Source organism: Arvicola amphibius, chromosome 18, assembly GCF_903992535.2.
Source record: "Arvicola amphibius chromosome 18, mArvAmp1.2, whole genome shotgun sequence".
Classification (NCBI taxonomy): Eukaryota; Metazoa; Chordata; class Mammalia; order Rodentia; family Cricetidae; genus Arvicola; species Arvicola amphibius.
This window is the reverse complement of record NC_052064.1, coordinates 17,000,251-17,012,507: the sequence shown is the minus strand read 5'-3', so window position 1 is coordinate 17,012,507 and position 12,257 is coordinate 17,000,251. Positions and strand designations below refer to the sequence as shown.

At 41.7% G+C, this 12,257-nt stretch overlaps 1 protein-coding gene across 5 annotated transcripts in view; it reads left to right on the top strand.

The window, feature by feature from the left end:
• Lpin2 (lipin 2) overlaps positions 1-12,257 on the top strand; it is a 71,690-nt gene that overhangs the window by 45,549 nt on the left and 13,884 nt on the right. For all 5 annotated transcript variants that reach the window (XM_038315237.2, XM_038315236.2, XM_038315234.2 and 2 more), the window contains exons 3-8: positions 1,283-1,378; positions 4,230-4,531; positions 6,093-6,200; positions 7,040-7,163; positions 8,319-8,661; positions 11,019-11,118. In XM_038315237.2, the coding sequence (XP_038171165.1) occupies positions 1,283-1,378; positions 4,230-4,531; positions 6,093-6,200; positions 7,040-7,163; positions 8,319-8,661; positions 11,019-11,118 (1,073 nt within the window). The remainder of the gene's footprint in view (positions 1-1,282; positions 1,379-4,229; positions 4,532-6,092; positions 6,201-7,039; positions 7,164-8,318; positions 8,662-11,018; positions 11,119-12,257) is intronic.

Genomic DNA, 12,257 nt, shown 5'->3' with positions numbered 1-12,257 from the left:
ACTTCCTGGTCCTCTGGCTCTTACAGTCTCCCTGCCCCTCTCCTGCAATGCTCCCCGAGTGCAAGAGTTTGTGTATACACTGGGCCTGGGCCTGGGCTCCACAGCTCTGCATTTGGGAGGTTGTGGACGTTTCCTTGAGATGGGCTAACTTAACAGGTGAGACCTTGGAAAAGCTGAATTTTTCTTACATCGCTATCAGTTCTTCCCACTCCCCCCCCCCCGTGTTTTCTATTTTGGCCAATAGTTTCCTCCTTGAATTGTTCATTTTTATAAACTGTTACATGAGCTCTGGAGACACGGTTCTGTCAGTGAAGTGCTTGTTCTACAAGCACGTGGAGCCAAGTTTGATTCCCCAGAACCAATCGGTAGCATGTGCTTGTTGGTATCAGCTCTGGGGAGACAGACAAGCAGATTCCTAGGCTTTCTGCCTAGCCAGCCTGCCCTAATCAGGCAAGCCCAGGTTCCAGTGAGAGGCCCTGTCTCAAGAAAGATGAACAGTGCCTTAAGGACTCACAGCCTGAGTTTGATCTCTGACTTCGATGCACACACATGTGCATATGCACCCACACATACACAAATATACACATACATGTACACACATATACAAAAGTTAGATATATGTAACCACATGCCCCCAAGCTTTGCTCTGTGGCTGAACTGAATAACAAAGCACAGTGCTAGTCACCAGCAGACTTTGCAGAAGACCAGTGACTGCTCATTGGTCCTTACAGCATCTGTTGTTACATAGGGACCTGGGATAAAAACCCTAGCAGAGAATTCACACAAAGCTCAATGCGAGGGTACTGAAACATTTTAATGTTTGAATTCCGTGAGACAAGCCCTATTATGCTGTCTATAACTTGGGAAACACAGAAACGGTTGTTAGCAATATTTCTCACATTTTGTAATATTTGGCAGGTTAAGCTGGGCGTGGTGGCTCAGACTTGTAACTGCAGCACTTGAAAAATCTAAGCCAGAATTTTGTGAGTTCAACATTAGGGTAGGCAACTTATCAGGACCCTGTCCTCCAAAGAGAGAAAGAAAAGAAAGTCTAGAGATTAGGAAATAAATTTTAAAATGCTGTGAAAACATTTCTTTCGATTCTCTCCCAGTACCCAAGTTTATTTCTTTCAGGGGTGGACTCTGGGGCTGGTAACAGTGTTTCTCTGGGCTATATCTCTAGAAACCCAGTGCCACATTTGGCGTTTGAGCCAAGAATTGAGGTTTAGGTTAGCCTAGATGAAAGATTCTTTGTGCTGAATTATGTTCATTTCCTCCTTAGATTGATATAGAGATCAACGGCAGTGCAGTGGATCTTCATATGAAGTTGGGGGATAATGGAGAAGCCTTCTTTGTGGAGGAGACTGAAGAAGAATATGTAAGTCTCGAAGGTCACAGTCCCTGTGCACATTGTGTCAGGCTTCTAGAAAACGTCTCAAAACAACTGCTCAGCTCTTTGCATGCTTGTGTGGATGATTGTTATTGCCTAACAAGCTTTCATTACATGTTGAACTAAACCCCCAAAAAAGCTCACACCAGCTTTTAGGGTTTGGAGACTGTCTAGTATCGAAGGGCTTTCCTACTTGATGTTCATTAAAGCTTATGACTTGACTTGAATTCATTCAGCTCTGCCTCGAGATGTATCTCTTAAACTGTGTGTGAGTATGTACATATGTGACCTTTAAATTCGGAAGACTTTCCAGGACAGGCTCTAAAAAAGCTGCAGAGAAACCCTGTCTCGAAAAACAAAACAAAACAAAACAAAACAAAAAAAAAAATCAGAAGACTTGATTACAGGGCCAGAGAGATAGCTCAGCCGGTAAAGACACATTCCAGATAGGCAGTGTGACAATGTGAGTTTGGTATCTAGAGCCATATAAAAATGGAAGGAGAGAACTTCTCCAAAAAGTTGTACTCTGATGCCATACTGATGCTGTGCCACCCACCTGCCCCCCATACTAATAAGGGTTTTTTTAAGTGATTCTTTTGTTTGGTTAGGAATATTATACCCATGACCTTAAGAGCCACTGAATTATGATTTCAAGAGTTAAATTAATTGGCCTATGTCATCTTACATATTAGTGTACATGTGGCTTCTTCTATAAGACAGCACATTTGTACAAGCCCCATGTCCTTGTGCAGTCTGGGTGTTCCTGAGTGGGAACAAGAAGAAGCTCTTCTTGATGTAGTCAATGTGCTCTTTTAAACCCTGTAGAAGCGTCACTATCTTTTTCCATAAAAAATTAAATCTTAAAGCAAAAATACGAAGCTTCAAGTTATTTGGATACAGAGACTTTGGAGGTTTGAAGGTGAACTACTGATTTGATGATGTGAATTCACAAAGAGAAAAATGACAACAAAAATATCAAAAGCAAACAAGATTATTTTGGTTGCCTTTTTTCTGAGCTTGGGAGAGAGCTCCAGTGTAGGCACCGTTCTGCGGAGGAGCCCTGAGGTAGAGCAGCTTACAGAGGAACCTGACCCCGTTGTTTTCCCGGACATCTTACTGGTGTTTTATAACCTCATCTGCATTGATAATAAACACAATTTCGCCTCATCAGAAGCAAAGGCAAAGAGCAAAGTAAGGCATCATGAGCATAGTACATTTCTGATGTTTCTGAACATCAGATGGAGGCCCTGTCACTGATGATCATTATGTAAGCCAGTGATCCTTGGCCTGCTACAGGTCCTGCCAGCAGTTCTGTTTAAAGCCTGCGTTAGCAAGGTCAACTCGAAGAGCATCAACCTTGCAAAACTTTCTCTGTTTCCTATATGACTAACTAGACCAGATTTTCCTGCACAATTGTAAATTCTAAGACAGCCAGAGCTACATACTAAGGGCCTCTTTAAAATAAAAATAATACAGTAAAAAAGTCCCAATTCATCCTACAAATATTAGAATTACTATTCTATTCTATGAATAAATGATAAAATACGACCTGTTTTTAAAGGGGATTAAAAGTTAACAAAAACCCTATTAGGTGGTGGGGTTTTTTTGTTTTGTTTTGTTTTGTTTGGAATTTTGAGACAGAGTTTCTCCGTAGCTTTGGGGCCTGTCCTGGAACTAGCCCTGGTAGGTCAGGCTGGCCTCAAACTCACAGAGAAACTCCTTCCTCTGCCCCTCCCCCCAATAGGTGCTGTTTATTTAGTCTTTGTTTATCTGACTTTTTGACTATTATCAACATTCCTTTTCAGTCAGCAATTCTGAAACAACCTCTTTTTAACAGTTTCCAAGGTGTAGATTTGCCTGGTTTATAGAATCGTCTTATTGGTAGATGTCTTAATTATGTTTCTATTGCTGTGATCTATTGTATGAACCATGAAGTTCACCCTACAGCTTACTTCATTAAGAGAAGTTGGAGCAGGACCTGGAGGCAGTGACTGAGGCAGAGGCCATGGAGAATCGCTGCTTACCAGCTTGTTCCTCGTGGCTTATTTTCCTTTACCAGCCAGGACCACCAGCCCGCAGTGGGCCAGTTAATTTGTGCTTGTCTACCTCTCCTTTCTTCTGATTGAAATAAATGATTGAGAAGTTCACTAGATTTAATTTATTCAGTATTAAGTTGAAAAGTTTAATTATTCTAAATATCGGGCTACCTTTTCTTCCTTTGAGTTCCTGAGAGGACACTTGGATTGAGGTGCTCTGATCTCCTTCGCTGTCGGATGTCACCTCTGTCGCGATCACTTCCTCACTCTGCGTTCATTGACCACTTGGCTCTAAATCCTGCCCTGCTGCCCTGTCAGATGTGATCTTGGCCTTGGCCTCTGCTTCACCTCTGGTTTACCATTGTGTCAGTCCTTGTAATACTCAGCACACTGCTGCCACTTTGATAGCTCTTTGTACAGAATTTAATCGGCTCAGATTCTTTTTGTTGTTTTTGTTTTTCATGGTAGGGTTTCTGTGTGTAGCCCTGGCTGTCCTGAACTCAGCTATGTAGACTAGGCTGGCCTTAAACCCAAGGAGATACTCTTTGCCTCTGCCTTCTTCATACTGGCACTAAAGGCGTGCTCCCCCACCGCCTAATTGGCTCAGAATTTAATTGCAGGCTTTTCATCTTCTGTGCGGCTCTGACAAAGACTCAGTTACATACTGAAATGAACTCACATTTATTTAAGTCTACCTTTATGGACTATGCCCTCCTACCCCTGTGAGAAGTTGTATACTTGAGAAATTATTGTTTTGATAACTGTCCAGTTTGTTGTAGGTAACTTTTCTTTTATTCTTTAAGGAGAAACTACCTGCTTATCTTGCCACTTCACCAATTCCTACTGAAGACCAGTTCTTTAAAGATATTGACACCCCTTTGGTGAAGTCAAGCAGAGATGAAAGGCCATCTCAGAGCCCAGATACTTCTCACACCTTGGAAAAAGAGACAGTTTTCGCTCCAAGTTCTGTGAAAAAGAAGAAACGAAGGAGAAAGAAGTGCAAACAGGACAATAGGAAGGAGGAACAGACGGCTTCTCCTGTCGCAGAAGATGTATGTGATGTGGGTGTGAGCTCTGATGATGAGAAGGGAGCCCAGACAGCAAGGTAAGGTTCCCAGTCTGGACAGGGGATTGTGCACCCAGTAGAGCCCTAAGGCAGCTAGTAGCTGCTGCTACTCTTGACGGTGTATAGTGTGAGTCTGATGCCCTCACCCAACTGTTTATTGTGGGATGAGTGAAAGAAGCATCACATCCCACTTACTGTCAGATCTTGTGTGCTGCTAGTGCTCTTCGGGACAATCTGGAGGTGTGCCTCGTTGCATTGAGTATGTTTCAGAAAAGAGACTGTGAGCTCTTACTGAGTAATTTGCTGGGAGTGCGCAGATTCAAGTGGGAGCATTATAGGCCAGTTGTGTAGCTTTCCAACCCGAGGTTCTTTCCCTCCCCTTCCTCCGTACCTTCCCTGCCCCTTTGTCCTCCTCTCCCTCATTCTCCCTCTCCCTTCCCCGTCCCCTTCCCTTCCCTTCCCTTCTCTTCTTCCCTTCCCTTCTCTTCTTCCCTTCCCTTCTCTTCTTTCTTTCCTTTCCCTTCCCTTCCCTTCCCTTCCCTTTTCTCTATTCCTGTCTTCTATGCCCTCCTCTCCTCTTCCTTCATTGCCTGCCCCATCCCTCCCTCCTCCCCTTTCCTTCCCTCCCTGTCCCCTTCTCTTCCTTATCCCCCTTTCTTTTCTGCTTCCCCCTCCTTCCACAGGGTCTCACTGTAAAGCACAGGTTGGCCTCAGGCTCATAATCCTCTGCTTCCAATTCCTGAGTACTGTGATTGGTATATACCAATACACCTGGCATCCCTTCTCAGGTTCTTATATTTGGTATCAGACCTTTCCCTGGGAAACAGTTTTGTTTTGAGTTTATAAGTTAAAGGAGTTTCAGTTTAAGTGGGAGTTTCTGATCACCACTTACATACCAGTTTGTAGAATTACTCAAAACCTGTAACACTTTTCAAATCAGAACTACCTGAAATTTCAAGGTAGCAGTTTAAGGCAGAATGTGTATTTTATTTCTCACTTAAGATAGAATTTTCTTCCACCTGTTTGACTGAGCACTGGACCCAAGCACTGGAAGGTCATCCGTGTGATAGTGGTTGAAGAACAAATGGCAGTTTTCTTTCTGTGCTCTTAGCCCACCAAATTAAGTGGTGTGATTCCACTTTACATTCAACACACTACTGGGGCTTGAGTGTTCTATAAAAAGCTCTTAAACCTGCGGGATTGTGCCTTATGCTTTCCAGAGATTTCCACATGCTACCCCATATAAACCTCATATTGACGTGTGATAAATTCCCTAATGATGAAAAGTGAAGTCATAGCTTTTACTTTGGACAATTTATTTTACTAAATGGAGCAACATCCCTAGCCTATCAGAAGTTTTTAATCACATTTATTGTATATCCTTCTATGATATATCCATATATGATATATATGGCTGCTGGCTATCCTATTATATGGTGGGTGGCTTTGGTGCATACCTCCTTGATCATGTTAGCCTTTTCCAAAAGATGCTGCTAATCATGTGGCCTTCTGTTGATAAGAGACTTGTTGGTACCCATTTTAAAGCTGACTTTAAATCATTCCTACCTCTCTGTGTTTTGCTGTTTTTCCCCTTTCGTAGAGGATCTTCAAATGCTTCCTTAAAGGAAGAAGACTATAAGGAGCCTCCACTCTTCCATTCTGGGGATCACTATCCCTTGTCTGATGGAGATTGGTCCCCATTAGAAACGTGAGTATCTCTGAAATTTCTGTTTTCCTAAGGGAAGAAGGGGGTGCATATTAGTAGCTTTTATGTTATTTGATAGTAATAACATATGTAATAGTAACCATCAGGTAAAATTTAAATGAATATGAACTGTATTTAACAACTATTTTGTTCCTAAATTTAATCTTATTCTGATGGTGTTTGATAGTTGTAAATCCGAATAATTAGCATAGAATTTGCTCTACCTACTGTTAAAATCTATTATTTGGTGTCAAATAAATAATGTAGTGAAAGAATGGTCATACTGTTTATTTTCTGTGATCAAACCTTCAGATTTTAAATGATTTTTTAAGTTTATGTATTTTATACATAAAATTGTTTTGTCTACATATATGTCTATGCACTGTATGCATGCATGGTGCCTACAGAAACCAGAAGAGAAAGTTGGAGCCCCTAGGAAGTTAGTTACAGGTGGTTAGTTAGCAGATGATTGCGAGCTGCCATAGGATTCCTGGGAACTGGACCCAGGTTCTCCAGTTCTTGACATTTCTACAGCCCATATTAACTGATTATCAATCATACCTTCCTGTGTGTTTTCGTCTTACAAAACTACCTGTATCATTGGTTTCCTGCGAGAAGCAAACATTATGGAGGGACTACAGGAGACCTGGAAAGTCCTTCGTAATCACTTACTGTCGTTTTTATTTTAGCAAAGGACTCAAGTGGAATGAGCAGTTGGTGTGTCCCTCACTGGAGTGTTGTCCTTGTAGTTGGCATAGTCACACTTAGATTTACTCTTCTCTACGCACTGTGACTCTCACCAAGACTGAGCCTTGTTTTTCTTTGTTCTTGTGTGTTTGCAGCACTTATTCCCAGGCAATGTGTCCTAAGAGTGATTCAGAGTTGGAGGTGAAGCCCGCTGAGAGCCTGCTCAGATCCGAGTCTCACATGGAGTGGACTTGGGGCGGGTTCCCGGAGTCTACCAAGGTACTGTGACTTACTGGAAAGACTAGGATGTGTCTGAGTATGTTGCAAGGAGGCTGCTTGCTCATCCCGGCCGCCCGGCTAGCTTAGCCCCGAAGTAACCACACAGAAACTGTATTAATTAAAACACTGCTTGGCCCATTAGCTCTAGCTTCTTTTTTTTTTTTTTGGTTTTTCGAGACAGGGTTTCTCTGCAGCTTTAGAGCTTGTCCTGGAGCTAGCTCTTGTAAACCAGGCTGGTCTCAAACTCACAGAGATCCGCCTGCCTCTGCCTCCCGAGTGCTGGGATTAAAGGCGTGCGCCACCACCGCCCGGCTAGCTCTAGCTTCTTATTAGCTAACTCCTATATCTTTATTTAACCCATTCCTGACAATCTCTATATCACCACAAGGTTGTGGCCTACCAGAAAAGTTTCGGTACCTCTACCTCTAGCCACGGATCCATGGCGTCCTTCTGACTCTGCTTTCTTCCTCCCAGAATTCAGTTGTCTTCTCTGCCTACCTAAGTTCTGCCCTATCAAGCCAAGGCAATTTCTTTATTAACCAATATAAGCAACACACAGAGGGGACTCCCACATCATGAGTAAACACCAGTAAAGAGTCTTTGCTCTGTTAAATGAAGGAAGCAATTTTTTATTGAGCTCAGAGTATAATGATTGCATTGCCCTCTTGTGGTTGAAAGATAAATAAAAATTAACATTTCTTTACAAAATTTCCACTGTACACTTACTTATAACTTAATACAATAATATCTTTTGTATTTCAACATAACAAATAATGTTGATTTAAAAAAGTTTAAAGATACCTAAAAGAAACTAGAGTTTCCACACTGAAAAATTAAATCCCGAAAGTTAGGGTAGGATATAACTCAGCTGGTAAAGGTTTTGCCCACTGTGCTCTAGACAATGGGCAGGAGGAAGTTCATAGACTTTTCAGCTACTCACGATGAAGGAATAATGTACTGAAAGATCCAAGTCTTGGAAGAAAATCATTTAAATCCCATGTTGAATTCAGTTTTGGAAAAACAGAAATTGACTTGTTTATATGACTGAGTGCTTTAAGTTGCCTTAAGGAGCAGTAGGGTCATGAATGAAGTTTTCATGTGTGCTATAAGCTGTTTCCCTCAAGATGAGCATTTTTAAACAATTCATGTTTGCAGGTCAGCAAAAGAGAAAGATACGACTGTCATCCAAGGACAGCTACAATTACGCCGTCGGAAAACACTCATTTTAGGGTCATTCCCAGTGAAGACAGCCTCATAAGAGAAGTCGAGAAGGATGCTACTGTTGAAGACACTATCTGTACCATAGTGAAACCCAAACCCAGAGCCCTGTGTAAGCAGCTGAGTGATGCAGCTTCTGCTCAGCTTCCTGAACTGCCTCTCGAGGCTCCTCAGACTTCATCTATGTTAGATGCAGACCATGTTCCCAGTCCATCCTCAATAGAAGCTCCCTCAGAATCCAAACCAGCTGCTAAAGTAGACTCACCAACAAAGAAGAAAGGTAATTGTGTTTGACATCACACAGCATCAGTGGATGGTGTGTTATTTCAGTGTCTCACATACTGTGAGATAGCTGCCTTTGTTCTTGTGATCTCCAGTCAGAACATGTCCCAGACTTCATTGTGATCACTTACCTATGTGGCTTCTCTTACTCTCTAAATTCCGAACAAGATGGTAAGCGTCCTTCTGTTAGTTTCTGAGTCAATACTCAGTGGACCTTTAAGAAGTATTTACTAAGAAAGTAAATGAATTGCGTTCAAATCAGTTGATGATACACTGATAGTGCCACTGTCAGTGTGAAGAAATCCTGTGTATATTCCCCAAGTACACTAAGTACCTGTGCTGTGCTTTTGTTTTGTTTTGGTTTTTTGAGACAGGGCGTAGCTGTGGAGCCTGTCCTGGAGCTAGCTCTTGTAGACCAGGCTGGCCTCTAACTCAGAGATCCGCCTGCCTCTGCCTCCCGAGTGCTGGAATTAAAGACGTGTGTCACCACCGCCCAGCCTGTGCTATGCTTTTAAACTAAGGTTCTACCAAGATTCATGTGCTGTCTTTGATTATTAACTAAATGTGCTAGTGAATAAAATCTTAAATGGCCTTTTGCTTAAATAAAAGTAAAAGTAGAATGGAGAAAAAATATTTTCTCAGACATCTGCTTAGCTAAAGGAAAATTTTGTAGGTTTCGTATGGTTTAAAAATAAATATCTACTGGAGGTTGGAGAGATAGTTCAATGGTTAAGAATACTGGCTGCACTTTGAGTGACCTAGGTTTGATTCCCAGCATCTACGTGGCAGCTAACAATCATCTATGATTCCAGTTCCAGGGGACCCAGTTCTCTTTTCTGGTCTCTGGGCACCAAGCACATGGCCATATATCAGGCAAAACACCATACACCTAAAATAGAAATATTTTTAAGTGTCCACTAATTATTGGTGCTTTCTTTCACTAATTTCCCTCCTAAATTGGTGTGAAGGAGGAGTCCAGCCCTTGTCACAACTCCTTACTCTGAATCAATTGTCTCAGTAAGAGTCAGAAACTACACACATTGAATGCTGACTTGGAGCCTTTATCTAAGGAAGTAAAACCTTACCTAAAACCACCTGTCTTATTAGCTGAGTGCCTGCTTCACTTTGAAGACAAAAAGGAAAGGAACATAGAACATTCCATTTTGACACACTGATACAGACTCATAAATGAGTTGTCAAAAATAAGGCTGTGAGTGGTGGCACACGCCTTTAATCCCAGCACTTGGGAGGCAGAGGCAGGCGGATCTCTGTGAGTTCGAGGCCAGCCTGGTCTACTAAAGCTAGTTCCAGGACAAGCTCCAAAGCTACAGAGAAACCCTGTCTTGAAAAACCAAAAAAAAAAAAAAGAGAGACTGTGGCTGTCAAGGGGATCTGTGATCAAATCTGATGACTCTCTCAGAAATCTACACCAAGTATTCTGTTGTAAGAACTGTTAAGGGGCATGACCAGTTCTTATATGGTAGATGCTTTGGTTTGGTCTAAGACACTGTAGGAATTCACAGGGATAGGAGAAAGATTCCTACCATTTCCTAGCTGTATTCTCTTCACGGCCCCCCCAACTGGATTATGAACGTTTTATACATACCGTGGTACATCACTTAGTGACAGAGTTATTGTCTGAGAAGTATGTCATCAAGCAATTTAGTATTGTTTTTTACACAGTGTAAATCAATTGACTTGTCCTCTTGGTGCAGTCAGAAGATGCAGGAAACGTGCCAAGATGCCGTTGCTAGTGTATTATGACATACTATTTTAGATTTCAGTAGGTATATGGGAGTATTCCCTAAGCTAATAGTAAATACATAAGTCACTATTATTATCAAGCATTATATTGTGTACATAATTAGATTGCTGTACTAACAGGACTAGCAATGCCATAGGTTCATTTACTCCACCATCATTACAAACATGGTATGTTACCCTAAGACACTACTGGGTGGTGGAAGTTTTTAGGAGCTTTATGATAACTTGGTACCACCATTATATGTGCATCACTGAAATGTCCTTATGTGGTGCAGTGCACAGCTGTGTCTCCTTGCCATCTCCTGACTCACAAACAGCAAGTTCTAGACATTGTGACATTTCTCCCTTAAAGACCCCAGGACATGCCCCCTAAGTATATTCTCTGTAGAAGTAAAGTACTATTGACAGACAAACAGAGAAAGAAACAGGGCACAAAGTGAGGACAAGGGCAAGGCAGTAACCCTAATATGGATTGATCCTTGGACCTTGCTTTAGGCAGATAGTGGCCCATTCTGTTTAGAAAACTTCGTGCTGTTGCAGAGTAAATAGTAACAAATTCTTACCTCTGGTGTGTTTTTCTTTTAAAAACAGGTGTCCACAAAAGAAGTCAGCACCAGGGACCTGACGACATTTACCTTGATGACTTAAAGGCTCTTGAGCCTGAAGTGGCAGCTCTCTATTTCCCTAAAAGGTAGTGAATGTTTGTGCGGTGAGGTGTGAACAGCTTGAGAAACTCCAGTTATTTCATCTGAGCAAGAGGAACAGAGTGATGGTCTTTTAGCTGAATCTGCTTATGCTTCAGGTTGGGGAAAGCTCTCAGATAGTGTGTGTTGAGTGCAGTGACTTGAAAATAATGTGTTGTTTATGAAACATTTAGTACAATGAGAGAGACCTACATAAGAGGTGTGTGTGTGTGTGTGTGTGTGTGTGTGTGCTGGTGCTACAGTGCACACTTGTGGAGGGCAGAGGACAGCGGGGTCGGTTGTCTCTGCACTACACAGGCTCCAGGGATCGAACTCAGGTTGTCAAGCTCTCTCAGCAAGCACTTCCACCTGCTTAGCCATCCTGCAGGCCTAGTTTAGCGCTCTTGATAGTCGTTAATAACAAACTGAATACACTTGAGGAATTCTTTGGCATTTGTTTTATTTGTGTGTTTTAAACAGCACATTTTAATTTACAAACATTTTACAAAGAATTTCTTCACTCATTTGAAGAATGTGAATCCACTTCTGAACCTGAGTCTTATAAGGCCACGTTCTAGGGGACCCTGTGTCCCCATAGAGCCCGTAGTCCTTACCATGTCACAAACCATTCTTCCTATCTCTCATTATTTTAAGGTAACTCGACTATGAACCTAAAACACAATGTATGTTAACCGTGTTCCCAAGTTCATTTTATCCTAATATGCTGATTATAAAACTTAATTTTCTTCTCAGAAAATGTGGTTTGAATTTACTGTGCACTATATACAAGCATTGTTTTATATGATTTATTGGGAAAACCTACTTTATTTTTTACTTGGAATGGAAAATGAGATTGATATAAATATATTTAAGATTTTTAACAGGTATTTTTGAGAGGTTCTTAAAGTTTGTTTGTAACTCTATATAGTAAACTATCTTAAAATACCCATATACTTTGTTTGAAGTAATGGGTTTTTATAGATGAAAAACTTGAAATTTGCCGGGCGGTGGTGGCGCACGCTTTTAATCCCAGCACTCGGGAGGCAGAGGCAGGCGGATCTCTGAGTTCGAGGCCAGCCTGGTCTACAAGAGCTACTTCCAGGACAGGCTCTAGAAACTACAGGGAAACCCTGTCTCGAAAAACCAA